Source organism: Lissotriton vulgaris, chromosome 2_1 (genome assembly GCF_964263255.1).
Source record: "Lissotriton vulgaris chromosome 2_1, aLisVul1.2, whole genome shotgun sequence".
Lineage (NCBI taxonomy): Eukaryota > Metazoa > Chordata > Amphibia > Caudata > Salamandridae > Lissotriton > Lissotriton vulgaris.
The window spans coordinates 1,636,955,895-1,636,983,883 of record NC_141687.1 but is presented as its reverse complement, the minus strand read 5'-3'; the positions used below and the strand labels follow the sequence as shown (position 1 = coordinate 1,636,983,883).

Sequence of the window (27,989 nt, the reverse complement as noted above, 5' to 3'; positions counted from 1 at the left end):
CTCCCACACAGGCCACCGTTCAAACCCACATTCTGGCGTTCCCCTTCAATGCAGTGTACTGCAGATTTACCACTGTGCTTCAGTGCCTCATCAGAGGAATGAAGCGCTGTATAAATTTAACTCTGGTACAATACAATACCAGTTAATGAAAAACATTGCTGATAATATTAATTTTATTGATAGGCAATTTAAAACCATTTAATAAAAGAAATCACAATTCTAGGCATAAGTGAAGTTAAAAGCAGTGGCCGCTGGTGGCTTTTGAAAGTGGTGGGGTGGAAAAGTCATCTTCAACTGTCACTGAGTGAACAAAGCGAGTGGCGCCAACTGAGCCAAGGGCGTTTCAGGATAAAGGAGATTGTCTTCATATTCACTACACAGGCAAATGTATGCAAATGGGCTTTACATTAGCCTAATACCAAAACATAACTCCGAAGGGGTGGGAAGGCAAATTAACATTACTGTATTAACCCCTCCCATGCTCATGACGGAGCCGCTCCGTCATGAGCATCGGCTGAGCTGTGCTCATGACGGAGCGGTTCCGTCATGGCCCTGCCGCCGCGCCTGCGCGGCGCGTTCTATTGAGCGGGCGGGGCCATGACGGAACCGCTCCGTCATGAGCACAGCGCAACCGCGGCTCGTGACGGAGCGGCTCCGTCACGAGCATGCGAGCGCCGCTCAGCCCCCCCCCCCCGCGCTGCGGCGGAATTACCGCCGCAGCAAAGGAGTTAAAGAACTTAAGTAAATGATGGATACCATTTATTTTGTTTTGTCATAATTTGCCCAGGTACTACATGCACACAATAGTGTCCTTTCACTTGCACAGTCATTGTATAATAGCCTGGCACTGTGCGCTTGTTCGGTACTGCAGCCAGAGGTGCCTTACTTGTCCGCAGTGCCCCCTCAAAGAAGCATTAGAAGGCAGGCAAGCAAAGCCTGCACACATGCTCGGAACTGCACACACACACACCGTGGCGCCCACGTCAAGGAAACTTATACATTTGGTATTGTTTAAGGATCTTTGTGGTTCAATCATCCGTTGTCCCTCTAATTGTGAAATAACACAGCACACTATGACAGCTTTCCTTGCCGTGCACATTTATAGCAGAAACCCATGTCCACCTTTTTCACTGAGCACTTGCCCAAGGCATGCCTCTTTAATATGACTTTTTCATTTGTGAACTCCCAAATTGTATTAATCCTAACTCAGATAATGAATACATGAGTTATAAGGAAACAGGAGGCGGCAATGATATCTGAAGTGATCAGAAAATGAAATTTGAACGCTCTCCAGTGTTTTTATTATACTATGGAGGGGTAACAGTCTTTAAAGTCTGAAATACAGCGCCTCATTTTGAAGACAATTGTATTGGAAAAAAGGAACATCTGTCAACTTGGACACAATTTCCAACTTAAAAGATTTATATGTTTTTTACGTTTTTACATAGGTAGACTCGACGGTATTGGAGCGCTTTACATGAGCACTATATACAATAGACAAGGTCACGTTCATTATGTTTTTTAGTATGGGGAGATTAAATGATTTGCACAGAATGCTGAGCTGAGCACACACCCAAGCCTAACTCTGACCATGATGCCACATCCTCCTATTGTTTTCCATGTTTGCCTCCAGAAGAACAGGATGCTTTGTAAAAGGCACCTTAACTCATTACATGTCCAGTTAAATGTTTGCACTTTGAGCGCGAGGGTCATTGTTACTGCCAGCATGGACCTCTCCAGTCCATATCTTAAGTTCCCACACACTACCAGGAAGAAACCGCGGGCAGAAGATAATCAAAAAACACAGACAACCGTTGTGCGCTTTAAAACAGAACAGCTTAATAATTGGCCATGTTGCATGCTCCACCCGCCCCCCACACTGTGGGAGAGCTCGGGGCTGCTTTGTGCTAGAGTCAAGAGCCAATCCTGACGAGGCTCTTATGAAGTTTACTATATTCTATAGTATGAGAACTGTGCCTGGGTTGGATAGGCAAGTCAACACAGCATCCCGATGAAGACATGGAGAGCTGCCTTTGCTGCCCCAGCCCGTGGGCTCAACGCAGAGTGGATTTGGAGTGAGAAGCATGAAGTACACATGTCAGGCTGGCTGAGTCTAAAGATCAGTCAGTTTGTCATGCGCACTTTAACTACGCAGCTCTGCAGCTCTACACCCCCTCGGTCTTGATGGCATTTAAAAATACAACTGCAGCTCAAACCCTGCTGCGATATGATGCCCAGCCAAACATGTTTTCTATATGCTCAGGTGAGTAGTGGATCAAAACAGTGGGTCAACGCCCTTCTGCCCCCAAGCAGGAACCGCCTCTGTAAAAAAAACTATTTGTTACAGTGTCATAATAAAACTCCATTACAGTGGCACATTTTTGCTAAAGTGCAATTGGTATTTCATTCAAACTCAGTGGCAGAAGCATACAGATTAATTTCAATTCAGGGTTAGGTATTCAGCAGTGTTCTGTGCATTTTAAAACCGTGTTCATACATTTTCTAAATCTGCCAATGAGCAAGTCTTTGCTACCTCCAAATCACAATACATTTAAAATTGCCTATTACTAGTCAAAATATATTCTTAATTGGCCCTTTCTGTCCTGCTCAAGGTAGATTTTTCTCTTAGTTTGGCACGGTTTCCATATAGTCTTAGTTAATGGTTGGGCCTCACCCAGCCATACCCTCCTTGTTCTCCTTGTCCACTCTTTAATATCTACAAGTGGCCCCACACAGGCCTCCATGTGGATGGTTCTCGAAATATTTTGTCCTACTTGAAGTTGTCTGTATTCAGTTGCTCCTTTAAACAGTTGTTTTTGGTTTCAGAAGACCACGTGAGCGGTAGTCGTGTCTTCCTTGTGTTCACCCGTAGGAGCTGTGGTGCTTGTGTCTTCCTTTCTGTAGCCCAAATAAGCAGTGATATTTGTGTCTTCATTTTAGAAGTCCATATACGTGGTGGCAGTATTGTGTCTCTTTCATTAGTCTTCATGAGTGATGGCATTTGTGTCTTTTAAACAGCCTTATAAGTGGTGGTGATGTGCTCTTCTTTGCAGTAGCCTGTATTAGGGGTTATGGTTGTGTCTTCCTTTCTGTAGCTCCAAGAGAAGTGGCATTTCTGTGTTCATTTCAGAAGCCATACACATTTTGATGGCTGGATCTTCCTTTCATTAGCCCATGTGAGCTGTGCCAAGTGTGTCTTTGTTTTAGAAGCCTGTATGAACGGTGGCTATTGTGTCTTCTTTCAGTAGCCTACATGAGTAATGGTTGTGTCTTCCTTTCAGGAGTTCTTTTAAGTGGTGTTGGGTGAGTCTTCTTTTCAGTAGCCTGTATGAGCTGTCTTGGTTGTCTTGGTTTCAGTAGCACATATGAGCAGTGGCGGTTGCGTCTTTAAAAGCCTGTATGAGCTGGGTCGGTTGCATCTTCCTTTCAGCAGCCCATATGAGTGGTGGTGGTTGTCTTGTTCTTTCAGTAGACTTTGTGAGTGGTTGTGCTTGTGTCTTGTGTCTTTCTTGTGTGAATGGTGGCCTTCATATTTTTTTTAGTAGCACATATGAGGAGTGGCGGTTATGTCTTTACTTAGGAAGTCTGTATGAGCTGTGCCTGTTGCGTCTTCCTTTCAGTAGCCCATATGAGTGGTGGTGGTTGTCTGGTTCTTTCAGTAGCCTGTGTGAAGGGCGGTACTTGCGTCTCCTTTCCTGTAGCCTGTGTGAATGGTGGCCTTCATATTTTTCTTTTAGTAGCTCACATGCGCAGTTGCGGCTGTGTCTTAGTTTCAGAAGCCCAGGTTAGCAGTTTTGGTTGTCTTCCTTTCAGCAGCCTGTACGAGTGGTGGCGACTGTGACTTCCTTTCAGTCTCCCTTATCGACGGTGGCTGTTGTGTCTTCATTTCAGTAGCCCCTTTGAGCGCTGACGGTTGCTTCTGTAAATGCGAGAGAATTAGTTCCTCTGAAGCATTTGACACCAGAGAACTTTCCCAATTTCCGGGGATCAATAGCATACTTAGAGCTTTTCTTGTGAGTGAGTGTTTACTGGGTCTAATTAGCTCATTAGCGAGATAAGAGTCCTTCCTCTTAGATAATGTTGTGTGGATATTACAAAGATATTTTAATTGGGTAAAGTATCTTAATGGAAACGTCAGTAGCGAGCGAGGGAAGAGGATGTTAGCCCAGAGTCGAAGATAATGGGAAGAATGCTGAGCAGTGGGCGTGGAGAAGAGGAAAGGAGGAAAGCAAATGAAAGGTGGAGGAGGGAGAGAGAAAGAGACGCGGGAGAGGAGGCAGATGCTGTGTGGTGCGTTCAAGGTCAGGAAGTGAATCCAAAGACAGACATGCAAATGAGAATGTAGTGGCCTATAAAAGCAAAGGAAAGATTTGTGTTTCGACAGAGAAGCACAATTGGACGCCAGGGGGAAATATCTGTCACTGTACAATTCTTAATTTGTAAAAAATAAATACAACTATTATTAAGTGTAGTGTTTCGTATGAGCCCGCCAGCAGCTCTGCCAAAGTCCAGGGTTATTGAATATCACAGCTGCTCACTCTGAATCCCCCTTGTACCTCTTCCACCACCACACAGGCCCTGTCTCTCTATCATTTACTTTCAGGTTTTTTCATCCCTGCTTTCTCCCTAAAGCACTGTTTTACTATCTATCTCTTCACCCTTTTCTGCTTTTGTTGCTCTTGCCTGGGGTCAAAGTCTGATGGTAATAAAGAATAAACGCCGATGCTCACCACCTAAAACCACCGGCACAAATTAAGTACTTCCTGTGTACTAGAATTCAGTAACTTCAGTGAATCAGGAGGGAGCGAATGTCATCAGCACAGCTAATTCTTTGAGCGAGAAGAGGTAAACTGTCATAAAAGTAGGAATATTTCACGAAAGCAAATTTGAAAACAGTGGAGAGCACCCAACAATTGCGGTTACCCAAGGTCAGGTCGGTGCCAACAATCAACAGAAGCAGGGAATGAAGGAGAAACGATGAGTGTGGCTTGGGCCGATGATGCCTCTTCATAAAAGGATAGCAGTGGAGGTCAGGGGAAGCGGAATGTGACCTAGGCTTCTCAAGGGCTTGAAGAGAAGAAGGAAGTGGATGGTGGGTGGCGAGTGGGGCGGAGGACTTTCAAGCATGAACGGCAGAATCAGTTTCCAGAATGGAAATGTCAAGAGTGATAGTATGGAAATAGTGTAAGGTGGCAAGAGAGGCGTTCAAGAGGTAGTGTGGGACTGCAGTGGGTCAGGGCAATGAAGGAGAGCAGATGAGCATCAAAGGTAGAAGCGATTGAGGAGCGCGTGGAAAAGTAAGCGAAAGAGAAGTGTGCGCGAATGATGAAAAGTAAATGAGTTTCAACTTGTATTCAGCAGACACTCGTCCATGACCACATTGAATAGCCCTATAGATTTTCATTGACGGTGCACTTCATTTCCCAAGTGTCCTCCAGTTTCAGTCGTCTCTCCCCCGCATCCATCCGCTCTGGTCCAATTCCCCCCAATGGAGACTCAAAACTTACTGCGAGTCTCAGAAATCAGTGACGTCCCAGATTCAGCCGCAGTGTTTGAACTATTGTAAGGCCCCCTGGTTCACTAAATTGGCCACGAGATTTCCATGGACCCTCAACCATCCTCAACGGCCCTGTAAATGTAAGTGGTGATTCACTCCAGTCCCGTCATGTGCACCTCTTCGACTGAACAGACTTGCACGCAGGGAAAGCAGCCTCCTATATACCAGTCTGAGCGGCTTAATGACATTTAATTAAGAGCCCCTGCTACAGGACTCCCAACATCAGTCATGGATATCCACGATTCCCTGTTAAATCATAATATTTCTATGTTGAGGTCGACAATATTGATCTACTAAAATAATGCATCCTCTACATTCTCTACGACTAGTGTGTATTTATTGTGTATGTATTGGTCTTAACATAAACGACAATGTATTTGGAGTCGATTTAGTGGATGCTATGTGATATAGTGCCCCTCCCCCATTCCTTGATCTTTGGAACATGTGCTCAAGAAATAATTCTTTGCATATCTTACCTAGTTTCTCAGACATTTTATTCTTTCCCCTGCAGAGTTACACCAAGAGCTCCACGTTCATTGTTACCCTCCACCCCCTGCAGAACACCATCACAGATTTCTGGAGGCTGGTGTACGACTATGGCTGCACCACCATCGTCATGCTGAACCAGCTCAACCAGTCCAACTCCGCTTGGGTACGTATCCAACGCTGAATAGCGGGAAGCATGCTTTACCTTAATCCGCAAAGTCTGTTGTGTTAGACACAATACACCATTTCAGATCAATGCGCTTGTATGAGGTGGAGTGGGTGGGACTTCTTAGGGCTAAGGCATCTCTTTATAAACAGACCATTGCTCGCCAGGTGCGATCACTCTGGCATGCGTCTCAGAGCCCACTGTGACGATGTTGAAATTCTGCGCACACCCTTACAAGGAAGCAGATCATTGTTGCCCAGATCTCATAATGTTCTAATAGCCTTATAGCCCTTCATAGATGGGCTGTACCACTATTAAAGTCCCTCTCCCTTGTTAAAGGACCTCTCCTTCGTCTCGGGGCCTTTAACGCTGGAGAGGGCCTTTAATAGCCGGTATAGCCCTCTACAGCGGGCTATAAGGCTATATTGTCTGTTGCTGATCTACTGAAAGAACCTACCACTGGTGGAAATACCAGTTTACAGCTTCCAAGTCATTTTGTATTCGCTCCAGCTGTAGCATATAGAATTGCATATACATCTGGAAATGGTTGCCTTATTCCATTATTTTCTTTGGTGTTTCAAAGGGTAGTATTTATTTAATTCGAATTGTATTTGGATGGTTAATCTTAGGTAGCTCAAGGTTCAAAACCTCCTATGTCACAACTGAATTCAGTAAAGACCACATGTATCTGGTCAGTGGGGATTTCCATGAGAGAAGTGGACTCAGCCATAATCCATTGAGGCGGGGGAATATTGACAAGAAGGCACGTGGGAATTGTCCACTTCATTATCTGCTGTAGAGTCGTGGAATGCTTAATTGTGAGCACCCCTGGATGGACGTTGCTGTAAGCTGAAGCTGTTGACATAGAGAAAGGGAAGAGATTTTGCCTCATCTGAGACCATTATCCACATACTACGACTTAAAGTAAGTGGGACAACCAGTGAATCCCAATAAATCAGGTGATCGGTATTTTTTTCTTGAGTTCCTAAGGCAGATTATTAACTCCTTAGGATATGAACATCCATTTATAAACCCCTGAGGTTAGGAAGATCCGTCCTAGAGACAGTGAAGTGGATTATTCGCCTGTAAGACTTAGCAGATCTCTCCCTGAAACGTTGATGTGAATTATTACTCCGATGTGAAGAAAGTATATTTCTGCAGTAGAGTATTAACTCCTGAGATGGGGACTGGTATGTGTTTGAGATCACAAAATGTATTACTAACCCCGTAGGTTAGTTATGTTTCCCCCTGACGTCTTGAGGTGAATTATTAATCAATTTCTTAAGTAAGGTCTGTGCCTTGGACCCTGGAGTGGAATATTAACCCCAGTGGTTAGAAATCCGATCTGGGGCCCAAAAGTAAACTTGTAACCCATGGGATCTGGAGGCTCTGTGAATATGTAGGCTTGTTAATCAGTAAAGTCTACCTTTTACAATGAGCTTGATTATCAACATCCAGGTTTGTGGGGTCTGTGACCATGTAATTGAACAATCTGATAGAGACTTGTAGCTGCAGATTCCGTCAGGCTGGACCCAGAAACTTTTGCTGAGCAATACCACTTGCGCGCGGTATCGAGTAGCTGCATTCGGCTCCGCCTGATTTCTTGTGTGTCGGCAGCGTCGGTTATGATGGCAAGGTGCCTATATAGGCAGGTTGGGAATCTCAGTGATAGAATATGCACTTTATGAGGTTGGGAAGCTCAGGGAAAGAATATGCACTTTATGACGTTGGGAAGCTCAGTGGTAGAATATGCACTCGTTGAGGTTGGGAAGCTCAGTGAAAGAATATACACTTTGTGAGGTTGGGAAGCTCAGTGATAGAATATGCACTTTATGAGGTTGGGAAGCTCAGTGATAGAATATGCACTTGTTGAGGTTGGGAAGCTCAGTGAAAGAATGTGCACTTTATGAGGTTGGGAAGCTCAGTGATAGAATATGCTCTGGCTGAAGTTGGGATGCTCAGAGATAGAATATGCACTTTATGAGGTTGGGAAGCTCAGTGATAGAATATGCACTTGTTGAGGTTGGGAAGCTCAGTGAAAGAATGTGCACTTTATGAGGTTGAGAAGCTCAGTGATAGAATATGCACTTTATGAGGTTGGGAAGCTCAGTGATAGAATATGCACTTTATGAGGTTGGGAAGCTCAGAGATAGAATGTGCACTCATTGAGGTTGGGAAGCTCAGTGAAAGAATGTGCACTTTATGAGGTTGGGAAGCTCAGTGATAGAATATGCTCTCGCTGAAGTTGGGAAGCTCAGAGATAGAATATGCACTTTATGAGGTTGGGAAGCTCAGTGATAGAATATGCACTCGTTGAGGTTGGGAAGCTCAGTGAAAGAATGTGCACTTTATGAGGTTGGGAAGCTCAGTGATAGAATATGCGCTCGCTGAAGTTGGAAAGCTCAGAGATAGAATATGCACTTTATGAGGTTGGCAAGGTCAGTGATAGAAGATACACTTTATGAGGTTGGGAAGCTCAGTGATAGAAGATACACTTTATGAGGTTCGGAAGCTCAGCAATAAAATATGCTCTTTATGAGGTTGGGAAGCTCTGCAATAAAATATGCTCTTTATGAGGTTGGGAAGCTCAGTGAGAATATGCACTCGTTGAGGTTGGGCAGCTCAGTGAAAGAATGTGCACTTTATGAGGTTGCGAAGCTCAGTGATAGAAGATTCACTTTATGAGGTTGCGAAGCTCAGTGATAGAAGATACACTTTATGAGGTTGCGAAGCTCAGTGATAGAAGATACACTTTATGAGGTTGCGAAGCTCAGTGATAGAAGATACACTTTATGAGGTTGCGAAGCTCAGCGATAGAATATGCTCTTTATGAGGTTGGGCTGCTCTGTGACCGAAGATGCTGAATCAGGAGTTGGGAATCCCGATGATGTAACATGCGCGCTCTTTGGGTGGGAAGCTTGAGGATGGAAACTGGGCGCTCAGAAGTCCGGAAACGCTCTGATGGAATACGCCTTTCCTGATATTACAAGCCCTGTCGTATAACTTCCCCATCCTACGGTCGGAACGCCCTGTGATTGAACATTGAACACGCACTGCCTGAGGCCTGAAAGCTTTGTGACATAATATGTACTCTGTGATAAGAAAGCCCTGAGATGAATTAAGCACTGAAAGAGGTTGGGGAGCTCCCTGATAGAATAAGAACTCCCTGAGGTTGGGAAGCTCTATGACGGAGTGAACCCCCGTGAGCCTGGGAGGCTCGGGGATGGAACCTGTGCTCCTCAGCTGGGGAAAGCTCCGAGGGGATACTCTGCCTAGGCTAGGAGATACTTCCTCCAGCAGGGTGCCCACGGTTTGCGTTTTGGGAGAGAAGTCGGTTATTTCCCTTGGTTCCTTAATATTCCATCGGTAAAGGGTTTGTGTTTTCTGAAGAATGGGGCCCACTGGTAAACAGAGGCCCAGCCCCCCGGCAGCATTGGGTTTTATTGACTTTAGTGCTTTCTAAGACTCCCCCCACCTCGAGGACGAATGGTAGAGGCTTCATGCGGACGGTGCCCCGGGCGGGAGAGGCTCGGGAGGGAGCAGTGTGGCCGCTGAGAGCGGACCATCAGATGACGCCTCTGGGTGCTGGAAGGTTCGATGCCTCGTGAGATTTATTACTCCGTTTAAGATCCAATTATTCGTAGAATGCCTCTGTCACGGGGCGCCTGAGATGCTGCCTGTCCTGTTAATGGCTGCTGACAGCCCGCGTCTCGGCTCAGTAGCGTGGATTACAGCAGGCCGGCCTGATCTTTCAGGCTGTCTACCGAGTGGTTTCTGCATCCGTAAAGCGCTTTCTATCAGTAGTGCGGCACCACAATGATTTCTATGGAATGTTTTCAGCATCTGGATAGTTCTTTCTGTCAGTAGTACGGCACCCAGTGCTTTCTATGGAATAGTTTCAGCACCTGGATAGCGCTGTCTGTCAGTAGTACGGCACCCAGTGCTTTCTATGGACTATTTTCAGCACCTGGATAGTTTTTTCTGTCAGTAGTACGACACCCAGTGCTTTCCATGGAATATTTTCAGCACCTGGAGAGCGCTTTCTGTCAGTAGTACGGCACCCAGTGCTTTCTATGGAATATTTTCAGCACCTGGATAGTTCTTTCTGTCAGTAGTACGGCACCCAGTGCCTTCTATGGAATGTTTTCAGCATCTGGATAATTATTTCTGTCAGTAGTACGGCACCCAGTGCTTTCTATGGAATGTTTTCAGCATCTGGATAATTATTTCTGTCAGTAGTACGGCACCCAGTGCTTTCTATGGAATATTTTCAGCACCTGGATAGTTCTTTCTGTCAGTAGTACGGCACCCAGTGCTTTCTATGGAATATTTTCAGCACCTGGATAGTTCTTTCTGTCAGTACGGCACCCAGTGCCTTCTATGGAATATTTTCAGCACCTGGATAGTTCTTTCTGTCAGTAGTACGGCACCCAGTGCTTTCTATGGAATGTTTTCAGCATCTGGATAGTTCTTTCTGTCAGTAGTACGGCACCACAATGATTTCTATGGAATGTTTTCAGCATCCGGATAGTTCTTTCTATCAGTAGTACGGCACCCAGTGCCTTCTATGGAATGTTTTCAGCATCTGCATAGTTTTCTCTATCAGTAGTACGGCACCCAGTGCTTTCTATGGAATATTTTCAGCACCTGGATAGCGCTTTCTGTCAGTAGTACGGCACCCAGTGCTTTCTATAGAATATTTTCAGCATCTGGATAGCTCTTTCTATCAGTAGTACGGCACCACAATGATTTCTATGGAATGTTTTCAGCATCTGGATAGTTATTTCTGTCAGTAGAACGGCACCCAGTGCTTTCTATGGAATGTTTTCAGCATCTGGATAGCTCTTTCTATCAGTAGTGCGGCACCCAGTGCTTTCTATGGGATGTTTTCAGCATCTGGATAGTTATTTCTGTCAGTAGTACGGCACCCAGTGCTTTCTATGGGATGTTTTCAGCATCTGGATAGTTCTTTCTGTCAGTAGTACGGCACCCAGTGCTTTCTATGGGATGTTTTCAGCATCTGGATAGTTATTTGTGTCAATAGTACGGCACCCAGTGCTTTCTATGGAATGTTTTCAGCACCTGGATAGTTATTTCTGTCAGTAGTACGGCACCCAGTGCTTTCTATGGAATGTTTTCAGCACCTGGATAGCGCTTTCTATCAGTAGTACGGCACCCAGTGCTTTCAATAGAATATTTTTAGCATCTGGATAGGTATTTCTGTCAGTAGTATGGCGCCCAGTGCTTTCCATGGAATATTTTCAGCACCTGGATAGTTATTTCTGTCAGTAATACGGCACCCAGTGCTTTCTATGGAATATTTTCAGCACCTGGATAGTTATTTCTGTCAGTAGTACGGCGCCCAGTGCTTTCTATAGAATGTTTTCAGCTTCTGGATAGTTATTTCTGTCAGTAGTACGGCACCCAGTGCTTTCTATGGAATATTTTCAGCATCTGTATTGTACTTTCTATCAGTATTACGGCACCCAGTGCTTTCTATAGTATATTTTCAGCATCTGGATAGTTATTTCTGTCAGTAGTACGGCGCCCAGTGCTTTCCATGGAATATTTTCAGCACCTGGATAGTTATTTCTGTCAGTAGTACGGCACCCAGTGCTTTCTATAGTATATTTTCAGCATCTGGATAGTTATTTCTGTCAGTAGTACGGCGCCCAGTGCTTTCCATGGAATATTTTCAGCACCTGGATAGTTATTTCTGTCAGTAGTACGGCACCCAGTGCTTTCTATGGAATATTTTCAGCACCTGGATAGTTATTTCTGTCAGTAGTACGGCGCCCAGTGCTTTCTATAGAATGTTTTCAGCTTCTGGATAGTCATTTCTATCAGTAGTACGGTATCCAGTGCTTTCTATAGAATATTTTCAGCAGCTGGATAGTTATATCTGTCAGTAGTACGGCACCCAGTGCTTTCCATTGAATATTTTCAGCACCTGGATAGTTATTTCTGTCAGTAGTACGGCATCCAGTGCTTTCTATGGAATATTTTCAGCATCTGGAGTTCTTTCTGTCAGTAGTACGGCACCCATTGCTTTCTATGTAATTTTTTCAGCACCTGGATAGTTATTTCTGTCAGTAGTGCGGCATCCAGTGCTTTCTGTGGAATGTTTTCAGCATCTGGATAGTTCCCTCTATCAGTAGTACTGCACCAAGTGCTTTCTATGGAATGTTTTCAGCATCTGTATTGTTCTTTCTATCAGTAGTAAGGCACCCAGTGCTCTCTATAGAATATTTCAGCATCTGGATAGTTATTTCCGTCAGTAGTACAGCACCACAATGATTTCTTTGGAATATTTTCAGCATCTGGGTTGTTCTTTCTATCAGCAGTACGGCACCCAGTGCTTTCTATGGAATGTTTTCAACATCTGCGCAGCGCCTTTAGTCATTCGTATTTACTCCCCTCTCTCTGTCTCTTATCATCCTTCTGTTCGTCCACCACCCACCCCATTGTGCTATCAGTCTATATTTGTGTTGCGCTCTCCCTTGTCATGTGTCCAGTGACTGAGATAAGCTCCCACTTTTTTTGATGAAAATATTCGTTGTCTGTCGTGCAGACTTTCAATGTATGGTTTAGTCGAGTTCTAGTTCCATTCCGTTAAGTGTATGATCTTGGGTAATTGAAGACATTGTGGGTGGTATGTGTTAGTTTTATTTAGTGTAAATGAAAATAGGAGCAGACAAGCCTCCTCTTTAAGTACTGCAGAATTGTGCATGTTCACATTCACGTTGAGCCGTAGAGCGATTCAGACGGCATTAATCTGTTTTGCTCTTTTGTTACAGCCCTGCTTTCAGTACTGGCCTGAGCCAGGACTCCAGCAGTATGGCCCAATGGAGGTGGAATTTGTTTCAGGGTCTGCGGATGAGGACCTTGTGGCGAGACTTTTCCGGGTCCAAAATCTCACCAGGGTAAGAGTTTATTTACAGGAGAGTGCTTTCACCAAGGACCACAAAAAAGGGCATCTTACTGACCATGCAACCATAAACACATATAAACAGAGGCCTAGAGTGTCTCTCTCACTGCCAGAGTGACCTACATATTACCCAGAAGGCTGGGCAGCAAGAGGTTAGCCGCTTACTGTCCATAGAGATATGCCCACTAACTGCCGAAGAGGAGCCTTTCACTGACCATAGCTATAGATTCACGACTTCTAGATAGGAGGGTCTCACTGGCCATAGGAAGGTAAACACCGACAGCTTGAGAGATATCCTTACTGAACACAAGACTCTCGATGACCATAGGGGATTGTCATTGCAAGACATGGATATACAGACATGGATATGAAGCAAAAAAGACACAGGCAGGGCCACTTCAAATGTACTGGCGCAAGAGAGCCTGAAAACTTGCGACTTGGGCACTAGTAGACGAGGAGACAGTGAGACATAGGAATGGAGAAACCGGGACCCAGAGAGTGACAGTCACAAGTAGACAGAACTGAAGGACACTGATATAAAGAAATCCATGTAGACGCTCACCAGCACACCAAGACATTGAAGAGGGCCCCCCTTGAAGAGGCCATTGCAGAGGCAACAGGTGAACTTTGTAAATACCAACTTACATAACAGACACTAACATCATCTTTCTAAGCAGGTCAGACAAGCACAGTGACATTTAGTGCAGTACACCCTTGGCACTGGCTCTTCACAGTGCAAGGGACTGTGACTAGCCCTCAGGCTGAGAGACAAGTGAAGGCAGTTTTTGCTATAAAATTGGGACAAACAAAAACTTTTAAAAGACAGTTTTCCAAATATATTACTTAGAACCAGAGTTTCAGAGGTTTTCTTAAGGGTTACTCTAGGAATCATTGAACACCCGAGTGTCTACCATCAGCGGCAGACTGCAGTAATCGGATGTAGGGGGGCGAGTGTGTGGGGGGAAGCAGCTATAAAAAACTTACCTACTCACTGCGTCTCTCCTCTGTAGTCCTCCCTCGCTCGGCCTTAACAGGAAGCACACCCAGGCTCTCAGTCAGCCAATCCTAACGCTGCCTTTTGGTCTCAGTGCCGTGTTTCAGTGGTCAGCCATGTTCTCCACAGAGGTTGTACTACAGCATGCATGGAGAACATGCGAAGTGCGCAAGACTGTATTGGGCAGCCCAAGAGGGCCAGCAAAGCAGTCCTTTCGCACTTAGGAGGGTGCTACAACTCCTCCCTTGCCCCCGCCCCCTCACGCTAAGCTGCGGAAGTAGGAGAAAATAAAATTATATTAACACTTAGTTATTATCATTTTATTTTCCCTTTGTTTCACTGCAAAAGAGCAGTGAGGCGACGTTCCTCCCCCTTAGCCTCTGTCTACCATAGGACCCCAGAGCATTCCTGATCTGCAGCAGGAGATGCATTTGTGTCCATCAGTGCATTGCATGTCCAGTGGAACCAATTGATTTGCATAGAGTAATGTTTGGAAAAGTTGTATCGCCGACAAAATTGGGCTGCTTGGTTTGGTGTCTCCTGTGATGCGATGGCTTAAGGCTTCCACCCAGCAACAGCAAATGATAGTTTGATTAGATAGTGGCGGTAAGGAACAATACCCGTCCCTCTGGACACGGAAAGTGCCCCCCTTTACTTTTCCCCATTCCATCAGGTCAAAGGACAGCTGCAGGGTGTGAATAACCATTTTATCACTTTCCACCTGGCCAGATGTTCTCTGGAGGCCAGAAGGTGAAAATTCAAGAAAAAGATCTAGCAGTAGTGAAGAATTTAATCCTCTGGGTGAGGAGATAACCACAAGTCACAGAACCGAAATTCAGTCACCTACTGACGGAGATTATAAATTCATCACTAGGACGTGGTATCATCTCGGACTACATCAAGGCTGGGCAAGTTACATCCCTACTGAAAAAAATGGGAGCAGACCTTACAATACTGAGCAACCTTTACCCAGTGTCGAACATCCCCTTTTTGGCCAAGTTAGTGGACAAATGCGTGCACAACCAATTGAGTCAACACATTGATCAATTCAACCTTTTCAACAAATTTCAATCAGGATTTAGACCAGGGCACAGCACTGAATCAGCCATGGTTCACATAATTGTTGACACCCTTAAGATGCCAGACAATGACTCCTGCCTACTCATCCTACTAGACCACTCATCGGCGTTCAACTTGGTCAACAACAAAAACTGTTAAAAAACATAATGGGGCTGTTCCAGGAAAGTGCTCTACTGGTTTGCATCCTTCCTGCAGAACCTCTCACAATGAATCAAATTAGGCTGCTCTTTCTCAGGGGCCACACCAGTGAGTTGCAGAGTCCCAAAAGGATCGACCATTTCCCCCACACTCTTTTATCTTCATACAGGGCCACTGACTGAAATCTTCAAACAATCGTATGTCGCATATAACATGTATGAAGATGGCACACAATTATACTTAAAGATATCCTCCCTAAAGGATTTTGTTCAGCTAAATAACACTCTAGTCAAAACTCAGTCCTGGCTAGCCCAAAACAACCTCAAACTGAACTCTCTGAAAACAGAATTCCTACTTTTTTCTCCTTGCAAAAGCCCCACGTGCATTCGAGAGAGGCTCAATCATCTTGAAGCTCTCAAGTGCAAATCAACCATTATTGATTTCTCCAATTCCCTTAGAATAACACTGGAGAAGAATCTGAACATGCTAGCACATATCAGTGGAACCACGCACAGAGTGTCATTCCAACTCAATCTACTGAACAAAGTAATACCATTTCTGCCATCACAAGGTTTCAAACAAGCAGTACAATCATTAGTGGTCTCAAGCCTAGAGTATGAATCTGCGACCCTTTCGGGTCTTCCCAAATCGAGAATGGCTCCACTTAAAGTAAACCTTCAATGCAGGAGCTTGATTGGTAACCAGTACTAGACGATCTGCCCACATCTCTCTATCACTTAGATCTCTGAACTGTCTCCCTGTAGAGACCAGAATTCAACTAAAAATTGCTTGCCTTATGTATAAAGCCTAACAATATAACGAGCCAAGGTACCGGGCAGAAAGAGTATAATTTCAGGAGGCAACCACTCTCTCAGAAGTGCAAACACTCTCAGGCTAGAACCAGAACCTCCCCCTCATATTCATGAAACAAAAAAAATACACACCCTCCATTTCTGAATTGGCTTCAAGGATTTGGAACTCGCTACCACTCAAGGTTCGGTCTAACCCATCAACCCACGTCTTTAAAAAAGAGGTGAAAAAGATCCCAATGAACACATTCCTCTCTTAAAAGTAGGGTGAACCTATCCACTTGTACAATAACTAGCAAAATGACAATACTACCAGTACAGGGCAGAAGCACACCCACTCCAGTAGAACCCACACAAACATTGCCGACCGGGAACCCGGAATGGACGAAAAGCAGACTCTTGGAAAATAATCACGGAGAAGCCTTCCAATGACTCATAAACGAATGGTGATCGTTTCAACAATAACTTTGTGACATCATAACTTATGTTAATGAAGTTGGTCTATGTTTTTGCTAGATGTGTTTTTTCTGATTTCAGATCATTGTTTATGTATATCATTCATTTGTACAGCGTTCTGATACCCTTGGATCATGTTGGCGCTTTATAAAACACCATAAATAAATAAATCAACCGCTGCCCCTTGCGCAATTTACCCCAGATCAGAATTGCTCCTTGTTTCATTTATTTATTTAATCAGTGCTTTGGTAGTATGACAATTATACAGCTGATTGTCATCTTTAATGATGTTAGAGAACATGTTAAGAAACATTAATATGAAAAGCTGTAAAAGAGGGATACACACCTAAATGCCATGGCATAGTGTCAGTATGTCCTTACCATGGCCTTGCGGTGTTGTCGTATGTCCTGATGCTCTCACACACAGCATACACTCATTAGGAGCCTTACGCGCAGCATACACTCATCAGTAGCCCTATACTCAACATTCACTCATCAGAAGCCTTACACGCAGCGTACACTCATTAGGAGATTTACACATAGCTTACACTCATTAGGAGCCTTACACACAGCTTACACTCATCAGAAGCCTTACGCACAGCATACACTCATTAGGAGCCTTACACTCAGCATACACTCATCAGGAGCCATAAACATGCAGCTTACCATCCTCAGGAGCCTTACACTCATTAGGGGCTTTACACGCAGCATACGCTCACCAGGAGCCTTACACGCAGCATACACTAATCAGGAGCCTTACACGCACCATACACTCATCAGGAGCTTTACACACAGCTTACACTCATCAGAAGCCTTACATACAGCATACACACATTATGAGCCTTAAACAAGGCTTACACTCGTCAGGAGCCTTAAACTCAGCTTATACACTTTAGGAGCCTTACAAGCAGCGTACACTTTTTAGGCGCCTTACATGCAGCTTACACTCATTAGGAGATTTACACATAGCTTGCACTCAGGAGCCTTACACTCAGCTTACACTCATCAGAAGCCTTACGCACAGCATACACTCATTAGGAGCCTTATACTCAGCATACACTCTTCAGGAGCCTTAAACATGCAGCTTACCATCATCAGGAGCCTTACACTCATTAGGGGCTTTACACGCAGCATACGCTCACCAGGAGCCTTACACGCAGCATACACTAATCAGGAGCCTTACACGCACCATACACTCATCAGGAGCTTTACACACAGCTTACACTCATCAGAAGCCTTACATACAGCATACACTCATTATGAGCCTTAAACAAGGCTTACACTCGTCAGGAGCCTTAAACTCAGCTTATACACTTTAGGAGCCTTACAAGCAGCGTACACTTTTTAGGCGCCTTACATGCAGCTTACACTCATTAGGAGATTTACACATAGCTTACACTCATTAGGAGCCTTACACACAGTTTACACTCATCAGAAGCCTTACACGCAGCGTACACTCATTAGGAGCCTTACAAACAGCTTACACTCTTTAGGAGCTTTACACCCAGATTACACTCATCAGGAGCTTTACACTCAACATACACTTATCAGGAGCTTTACACACAGTTTACACTCATCAGAAGCTTTACAGGCAGCATACACTCATTAGGAGCCTTACATGCAGTTTACACTCATTAGGAGCCTTACGTGCAGCTTATACTCATTAGGAGCCTTACAAGCATCTTACAGTCTTTAGGAGCTTTACATGCAGCTTACTCTAGTCAGGAGCCTTACACTCAGCGTACACTCATCAGGATATTTACACGCAGCTTACGCTCATCAGAAGCCTTGCACGCAGCTTACACTCATTAGGAGCCTTACAAGCAGCTTACACTCGCCAGGAGCCGTACACTCAGCGTACACTCATCAGGATCTTTACACGCAGCTTACACTCTTTAGGAGCCTTTCAAGCAGCTTACACTCGCCAGGAGCCGTAAACTCCGCATACACTCATCAGGAGCTTTACACGCAGCTTACGCTCATCAGAAGCCTTGCACGGAGCTTACACTCATTGGGAGCCTTGCACGTAGCTTACACTCTTTAGGAGCCTTACAAGCAGCTTACACTCGTCCGGAGCCGTACACTCAGCATACACTCATCAGGATCTTTACACGCAGCTTACGCTCATCAGAAGCCTTGCACGGAGCTTACACTCATTGGGAGCCTTACACGCAGCTTACACTCATTAGGAGCCTTTCAAGCAGCTTACACTCGCCAGGAGCCGTAAACTCCGCATACACTCATCAGGATCTTTACACGCAGCTTATGCTCATCAGAAGCCTTGCACGGAGCTTACACTCATTGGGAGCCTTGCACGTAGCTTACACTCTTTAGGAGCCTTACAAGCAGCTTACACTCGTCCGGAGCCGTACACTCAGCATACACTCATCAGGATCTTTACACGCAGCTTACGCTCATCAGAAGCCTTGCACGGAGCTTACACTCATTGGGAGCCTTACACGCAGCTTACACTCATTAGGAGCCTTACAAGCAGCTTACACTCGTCAGGAGCCGTACACTCAGCATACACTCATCAGGATCTTTACACGCAGCTTACGCTCATCAGAAGCCTTGCACGGAGCTTACACTCATTGGGAGCCTTACACGCAGCTTACATTCATTAGGAGCCTTACAAGCAGCTTACAGTCTTTAGGAGCTTTACATGCAGCTTACTCTAGTCAGGAGCCTTACACTCAGCGTACACTCATCAGGATATTTACACGCAGCTTACGCTCATCAGAAGCCTTGCACGCAGCTTACACTCATTAGGAGCCTTACAAGCAGCTTACACTCTTTAGGAGCCGTACACTCAGCGTACACTCATCAGTATCTTTACATGCAGCTTACACTCTTTAGGAGCCTTTCAAGCAGCTTACACTCGTCAGGAGCCGTACACTCAGCATACACTCATCAGGATCTTTACACGCAGCTTACGCTCATCAGAAGCCTTGCACGGAGCTTACACTCATTGGGAGCCTTACACGCAGCGTACACTCATTAGGAGCCTTACAAACAGCTTACAATCTTTAGGAGCTTTACACACAGCTTACACTCGTCAGGAGCCGTACACTCAGCATACACTCATCAGGATATTTACACGCAGCTTACGCTCATCAGAAGCCTTGCACGGAGCTTACACTCATTGGGAGCCTTACCCGCAGCGTACACTCTTTAGGAGCCTTACAAGCAGCTTACACTCGCCAGGAGCCGTACACTCAGCATACACTCATCAGGATCTTTACATGCAGCTTACGCTTATCAGAAGCCTTGCACGGAGCTTACACTCATTGGGAGCCTTACACGCAGCTTACACTCTTTAGGAGCCTTACAAGCAGCTTACACTCGTCAGGAGCCGTACACTCAGCATACACTCATCAGGATCTTTACACGCAGCTTACGCTCATCAGAAGCCTTGCACGGAGCTTACACTCATTGGGAGCCTTACACGCAGCGTACACTCTTTAGGAGCCTTACAAGCAGCTTACACTCGTCAGGAGCCGTACACTCAGCATACACTCATCAGGATCTTTACACGCAGCTTACGCTCATAAGAAGCCTTGCACGGAGCTTACACTCATTGGGAGCCTTACACGCAGCGTACACTCCTTAGGAGCCTTACAAACAGCTTACACTCTTTAGGAGCTTTACACACAGCTTACACTCGTCAGGAGCCGTACGCTCAGCATACACTCATCAGGATATTTACACGCAGCTTATGCTCATCAGAAGCCTTGCACGCAGCTTACACTCATTAGGAGCCTTACACGCAGCTTACAGTCATTAGGAGCCTTACACGCAGCTTACACTCGTCAGGAGCCGTACACTCAGCATACACTCATCAGGATCTTTACACGCATCATCAGAAGCTTTGCACGGAGCTTACACTCATTGGGAGCCTTACACGCAGCTTACACTCATTAGGAGCCTTACACGCAGCTTACACTCATCAGAAGCCTTACACGCAGCGTACACTCATTAGGAGCCTTACGCACAACATACACTCATTAGGAGCCTTACACTCAGCATACACTCATCAGGAGCCTTAAACATGCAGCTTACCATCATCAGGAGCCTTACACTCATTAGGAAGGGTATTCTCAGATGTGAGACCCTTGCTCATTGCACCATCAGGATTCAAGCAAACCGGGCCGAAGACGGCTGTAATGCCAGAAACCGGTCCCCGGGAGCTTGTTTCCTTCCCAGTGTAAGAATTGGCTTTTGTAGTTTGGTTTGCCCTGTTCCCATCATGCACTGGGACAGGAACAGACTAATTTGCATACAGCCGGGTTCTGAAACTGGGATGGTGCAGTGAGCTAAAAAACGGTGTTGGATCTAGCCCTGATCTCTTGACTGGGTGAGAGCTTTCTGCTTAATTCAGAGACTCTGTCCCTCACCACCCCTTGTTGTAAATATTTTTGTCCACCCTAAGCGTGGAAGGGTATTCTCAGATGTGAGACCCTTGCTCATTGCACCATCAGGATTCAAGCAAACCGGGCCGAAGACGGCTGTAATGCCAGAAACCGGTCCCCGGGAGCTTGTTTCCTTCCCAGTGTAAGAATTGGCTTTTGTAGTTTGGTTTGCCCTGTTCCCATCATGCACTGGGACAGGAACAGACTAATTTGCATACAGCCGGGTTCTGAAACTGGGATGGTGCAGTGAGCTAAAAAACGGTGTTGGATCTAGCCCTGATCTCTTGACTGGGTGAGAGCTTTCTGCTTAATTCAGAGACTCTGTCCCTCACCACCCCTTGTTGTAAATATTTTTGTCCACCCTAAGCGTGGAAGGGTATTCTCAGATGTGAGACCCTTGCTCATTGCACCATCAGGATTCAAGCAAACCGGGCCGAAGACGGCTGTAATGCCAGAAACCGGTCCCCGGGAGCTTGTTTCCTTCCCAGTGTAAGAATTGGCTTTTGTAGTTTGGTTTGCCCTGTTCCCATCATGCACTGGGACAGGAACAGACTAATTTGCATACAGCCGGGTTCTGAAACTGGGATGGTGCAGTGAGCTAAAAAACGGTGTTGGATCTAGCCCTGATCTCTTGACTGGGTGAGAGCTTTCTGCTTAATTCAGAGACTCTGTCCCTCACCACCCCTTGTTGTAAATATTTTTGTCCACCCTAAGCGTGGAAGGGTATTCTCAGATGTGAGACCCTTGCTCATTGCACCATCAGGATTCAAGCAAACCGGGCCGAAGACGGCTGTAATGCCAGAAACCGGTCCCCGGGAGCTTGTTTCCTTCCCAGTGTAAGAATTGGCTTTTGTAGTTTGGTTTGCCCTGTTCCCATCATGCACTGGGACAGGAACAGACTAATTTGCATACAGCCGGGTTCTGAAACTGGGATGGTGCAGTGAGCTAAAAAACGGTGTTGGATCTAGCCCTGATCTCTTGACTGGGTGAGAGCTTTCTGCTTAATTCAGAGACTCTGTCCCTCACCACCCCTTGTTGTAAATATTTTTGTCCACCCTAAGCGTGGAAGGGTATTCTCAGATGTGAGACCCTTGCTCATTGCACCATCAGGATTCAAGCAAACCGGGCCGAAGACGGCTGTAATGCCAGAAACCGGTCCCCGGGAGCTTGTTTCCTTCCCAGTGTAAGAATTGGCTTTTGTAGTTTGGTTTGCCCTGTTCCCATCATGCACTGGGACAGGAACAGACTAATTTGCATACAGCCGGGTTCTGAAACTGGGATGGTGCAGTGAGCTAAAAAACGGTGTTGGATCTAGCCCTGATCTCTTGACTGGGTGAGAGCTTTCTGCTTAATTCAGAGACTCTGTCCCTCACCACCCCTTGTTGTAAATATTTTTGTCCACCCTAAGCGTGGAAGGGTATTCTCAGATGTGAGACCCTTGCTCATTGCACCATCAGGATTCAAGCAAACCGGGCCGAAGACGGCTGTAATGCCAGAAACCGGTCCCCGGGAGCTTGTTTCCTTCCCAGTGTAAGAATTGGCTTTTGTAGTTTGGTTTGCCCTGTTCCCATCATGCACTGGGACAGGAACAGACTAATTTGCATACAGCCGGGTTCTGAAACTGGGATGGTGCAGTGAGCTAAAAAACGGTGTTGGATCTAGCCCTGATCTCTTGACTGGGTGAGAGCTTTCTGCTTAATTCAGAGACTCTGTCCCTCACCACCCCTTGTTGTAAATATTTTTGTCCACCCTAAGCGTGGAAGGGTATTCTCAGATGTGAGACCCTTGCTCATTGCACCATCAGGATTCAAGCAAACCGGGCCGAAGATGGCTGTAATGCCAGAAACCGGTCCCCGGGAGCTTGTTTCCTTCCCAGTGTAAGAATTGGCTTTTGTAGTTTGGTTTGCCCTGTTCCCATCATGCACTGGGACAGGAACAGACTAATTTGCATACAGCCGGGTTCTGAAACTGGGATGGTGCAGTGAGCTAAAAAACGGTGTTGGATCTAGCCCTGATCTCTTGACTGGGTGAGAGCTTTCTGCTTAATTCAGAGACTCTGTCCCTCACCACCCCTTGTTGTAAATATTTTTGTCCACCCTAAGCGTGGAAGGGTATTCTCAGATGTGAGACCCTTGCTCATTGCACCATCAGGATTCAAGCAAACCGGGCCGAAGACGGCTGTAATGCCAGAAACCGGTCCCCGGGAGCTTGTTTCCTTCCCAGTGTAAGAATTGGCTTTTGTAGTTTGGTTTGCCCTATTCCCATCATGCACTGGGACAGGAACAGACTAATTTGCATACAGCCGGGTTCTGAAACTGGGATGGTGCAGTGAGCTAAAAAACGGTGTTGGATCTAGCCCTGATCTCTTGACTGGGTGAGAGCTTTCTGCTTAATTCAGAGACTCTGTCCCTCACCACCCCTTGTTGTAAATATTTTTGTCCACCCTAAGCGTGGAAGGGTATTCTCAGATGTGAGACCCTTGCTCATTGCACCATCAGGATTCAAGCAAACCGGGCCGAAGACGGCTGTAATGCCAGAAACCGGTCCCCGGGAGCTTGTTTCCTTCCCAGTGTAAGAATTGGCTTTTGTAGTTTGGTTTGCCCTGTTCCCATCATGCACTGGGACAGGAACAGACTAATTTGCATACAGCCGGGTTCTGAAACTGGGATGGTGCAGTGAGCTAAAAAACGGTGTTGGATCTAGCCCTGATCTCTTGACTGGGTGAGAGCTTTCTGCTTAATTCAGAGACTCTGTCCCTCACCACCCCTTGTTGTAAATATTTTTGTCCACCCTAAGCGTGGAAGGGTATTCTCAGATGTGAGACCCTTGCTCATTGCACCATCAGGATTCAAGCAAACCGGGCCGAAGACGGCTGTAATGCCAGAAACCGGTCCCCGGGAGCTTGTTTCCTTCCCAGTGTAAGAATTGGCTTTTGTAGTTTGGTTTTCCCTGTTCCCATCATGCACTGGGACAGGAACAGACCAATTTGCATACAGCCGGGTTCTGAAACTGGGATGGTGCAGTGAGCTAAAAAACGGTGTTGGATCTAGCCCTGATCTCTTGACTGGGTGAGAGCTTTCTGCTTAATTCAGAGACTCTGTCCCTCACCACCCCTTGTTGTAAATATATTACACTCATTAGGGGCTTTACACGCAGCTTACAGTCTGGGGAGGTTGGCGTTCTTTTAGCTAAGACAGGTGTTGTGGCCCCACGTACCTGGCAAAGAGAGGGAGGCAGGAAATGATCAGACTGGGTTCACGACTGCTTTACTTTTCTGAAGATTACAGGTGAATGCGCAGCACAGATTTTTTATTTTAAAGTCTAAGTTACATATTTATGTGCAATAATCACAGCGTCATGTGAGTATATGACAACCCAGGGTGAATGGTACACATTCCCGTTCGTGGCCGTGTTTGGAGATGTACCCCACACTGTTGTATGATAAAGTTGAACAAAAATCAAATTTGTATATGTATTCTTAGGGTCCAGCCGAACTGAGGCGCTCTTGTTTACTTTAAACGGTTATTCATTTTATGGTGGTCTTTATTTGCTTAGTACAGTATATTCTTTAAAATGTGCTTAGTTTTGCATACAACTTTTTCTGTATTTACAAAGCTAGTTCTAAGCGGTGTTTTCTTTTTGTCACATACTCTTGCTGGTGGTACTTGCTGAAGCTGTATCATTAAGTAGATAGTGTGCGCATGCGCCGCACTCACTGACGCATCACTGTTTCCCCCCCAGCTGCAGGAAGGGCACCTTATGGTGAGGCATTTCCAGTTCCTGAGGTGGTCGGCGTACCGGGAGACCCCCGATTCCAAGAAGGCCTTCGTGCACCTGCTGGCACAGGTGGAGAAGTGGCAGGAGGAGAGCGGCGAGGGCCGGACCATTGTGCACTGCCTGTGAGTACCCCGAGCTAGGCATGTGTCAGTGAATGAATGAATGAATGATCAGACGAGTGAGGTTTTATGAAGTCCAGTGGCGATGCTTTCCCGCTTCCTTCAGTCTGAGAGTGAAAGTCTATAACACGTGCTATGAATTGAAGCCAAGGAGCGAATCTCACTCCGGAAATCGAATTCGTGCCGAAGAATAATCTAGAACCTCATAAACTGTCATGGCGGAGGAGCCAGCTCGCACGCCTCTGTCTCCTCTGTCTCTGCTGTCTCCGATGCCTCGAGTCTCACTCGCCGAGTGTGAACCTGACTGACAGCTTGGATGTTGGCAAGAGATCCGCGCGTGCGCCCCTGATGAACGTCAGCAATGAGTCTATTGGATCTGGGGAATGCTTGCTACACCGTCCCTGTGCACTGGTGCTGATGGCACTTTAGAGACCTCTGCAATATAAGAAAACAGCAGAGTCAGTGAAACGCAACACCTGAAAACAAAAGACTCATTCTGAGGCAGGACAATCTCGAGTGCCTGCAGATGAGGCTAATCAAAGGCAGCGACCATGAGATTGGTCTGCCCTTCATGCATAATTTCAATGCCCTGGTGTGAACCCAGCAGGGACAGACAAAAAATACATGGCCAGGCACAAAAACTCCATGCACGTCAGGCCAGTGCCATTTTGTTTTCCAGACTTGACGTTTAAGAGTTTGTGTAAGAACATGACTACCATGAGGGCCACCCCAGTAAGGCGTTTTCTCTTCTTCAACATGCTGCTTTACTGGGAAATCACGTGTCATATCAGAAGATGCACTTTCTACAATGACATCCCCACAGGGCAAGAGGGGATCTCTCGAAATGCAAGGTAGTCCTCCACTGGGAGCCATCATGTTAGGGTGCTGCTCCACCCCCTCCCCCCAACCCCCCCAAGTATAAACAACCCCACCTAAATTGTATGTAAACGTAACAGCAACTTCTTGATTCTATCTCTGGTAACAAGGCATGGAACTATGCCAGATTTCCTTGTTTTTAACAAAAATCAACAAAGAAAAGAAAAGTTGAATTAATATTGTAGAAACAAGGCTTCATAACCTGTAATAGATGACAAAGGAGACCGCCCTGTTCAGAAGTGGCATGGGAGTCCCTTTTAGAATCTAGTATAGCAGTGTATTCAAAATTGTAGATAGTAAAAGTGTCGATCCCAATGAAAAGTTCTCCACAAACCAAATAGTCTGCCAGGCCTCCAAGCCCCTGACATTCAGACAGGTGTAAGGCTCCAGATGCTAAGTGATTGCTTCTCTCCCTACCCTATGGTGCTTTCAGAAGCACAGACCTCTCTGAGATGGGCCCGGATGCCTCTTTTGAAAGTGGGTTGTTCTGTAATACCAGCATGCTGTTACACACATGCAGGAAGTGACATGGAGCTCCGGAGCAGGGACCAGACACTAGGGACACTGCCTTCAGAGGCGGGAGCTCTCAATTCCTCACGCGATACCGTTGACATTTCCAAAGGGAAGTCAAACCCGCTGGTCCACTGGATGTAAGGCACATCAAATTGTGTGAGGCAGCAGGCGAGCACAAAATACAAAATTAATTCCATCCCTGCCGCTCTGAATTATCAGAAGAATTTCCACACTCAATTCAGAGGGCTTTTCTTGTCCTATCCCTTAGATCTGTTGGGTAAGGTCTGTCTGCAACAAGAGTGGATCATCGCATGAGGTTTTAGAAGTTGGACACAGTTACACCAGGCAGAGCTTGGCTTTGATGGTGTGTAAAGCGAGGTTCTTGCTGTGCTTGTGCCTCCTGGTATGCATCAGTTTGGCGGGAGAGCTGCGTCATGTTCATCTCATCTCAGTAAGACGGCTTCTGGGGCGATTGCTGAATAGATGTTCCAGGCTCTGAACTCCTCTCTGGAGCTAACCACAAATAATAAACTAGGAGGAGGATGCATGTGTCATGTTGGTATTGAAGGAGAGGGGATGTGACGTCATCACCAAGGCAGAGGAAGAGGCATGCTGTGCAGCCGATGGGAGATGCCTCCTTTGTATCGCCTGGAAGGGAGTGGTGGCAAGCTTTGAATGCTGAAGTGTGAGGGGGAGCAGAGGAGGGCCATGGCAAGGGAAGAAAAAGGGACGGGAAAGCAATAGGAATAGTGCCAGGCTTAGAATGACAAGAGAGGTGCCCTCTTTAGAGTGTCAGATAAAGGAAGTGTCAGTCTTAGGATGCTAACCCTACAGTGATCTTTAGGTGCGTAACTACGCCCTGAAAAAGCCAAAGGGAGACTATCCCATTTGACAAAACACTAGTTGGCTAGAGGAACCCAGAAAGAAATATAAAGGATATGTTTCATTTTTGTAATCCTTGTGTTAATATCTTATTCCTATGAATTGATTACGTATAATAAATAGTGACTCAATTATAGGTGAGCGGGATAGCATATGTGTCCTCATTAGAATGTTATGCTAGGGAAGGTGACCTCATTAACAATTTTAGCATCACTTGCTCCCTTAGTGAAATCTCATCTGCAGGTGCTGGGTTCTTGCCTCGCCAGCAGTTTTCCCGCTCCATCTTCTGGTTCACTGTGTACTTTTACTCCCCTGCAGGAATGGCGGTGGACGCAGCGGTACTTTCTGTGCCTCAGCCATGATTCTGGAAATGATACGCTGCCATCAGATGGTTGATGTCTTTTTTGCTGTTAAAACTCTCCGTAACTACAAGCCAAATATGGTCGAGTCCTTAGTAAGTATTCTGTGTGCTTATGACTGGTGCCAATATGTAATAGTGTGAGTGCCCCTCTGTTGTCCTTCTGTCCCTCATTCCCTACTTGTGCACCGAATGCCGGCAGAATGAAGGGCCAATGCTCTTGTAAAAACAAGCATTGGCAACTCCAACAAGCCTAGCCTATGCAAGAGTTATTGGTTTTGACAATATGTTTTAGCTATGTTGTACACCTACGTGGCTGCTGTTCAGCAGGGCTAAATGTTAGTGGTGTGGGGTGCATTGGGGTAGATTGAGTTGGGTAGAGTGGAGTGGAGTGGAGTGGGGTGGATTGGAGTAGAGTTGGGTAGAGTGTGGTAGATTGCA

At 45.9% G+C, this 27,989-nt stretch overlaps 1 protein-coding gene across 2 annotated transcripts in view; it reads left to right on the top strand.

Moving 5' to 3' along the window:
• PTPRU (protein tyrosine phosphatase receptor type U) overlaps positions 1 to 27,989 on the top strand; it is an 816,311-nt gene that overhangs the window by 773,556 nt on the left and 14,766 nt on the right. For both annotated transcript variants that reach the window (XM_086957511.1, XM_086957512.1), the window contains 4 exons: positions 6,069 to 6,209; positions 13,007 to 13,132; positions 24,765 to 24,922; positions 27,509 to 27,644. In XM_086957511.1, coding sequence (XP_086813637.1) covers positions 6,069 to 6,209; positions 13,007 to 13,132; positions 24,765 to 24,922; positions 27,509 to 27,644 — 561 coding nt within the window. The remainder of the gene's footprint in view (positions 1 to 6,068; positions 6,210 to 13,006; positions 13,133 to 24,764; positions 24,923 to 27,508; positions 27,645 to 27,989) is intronic.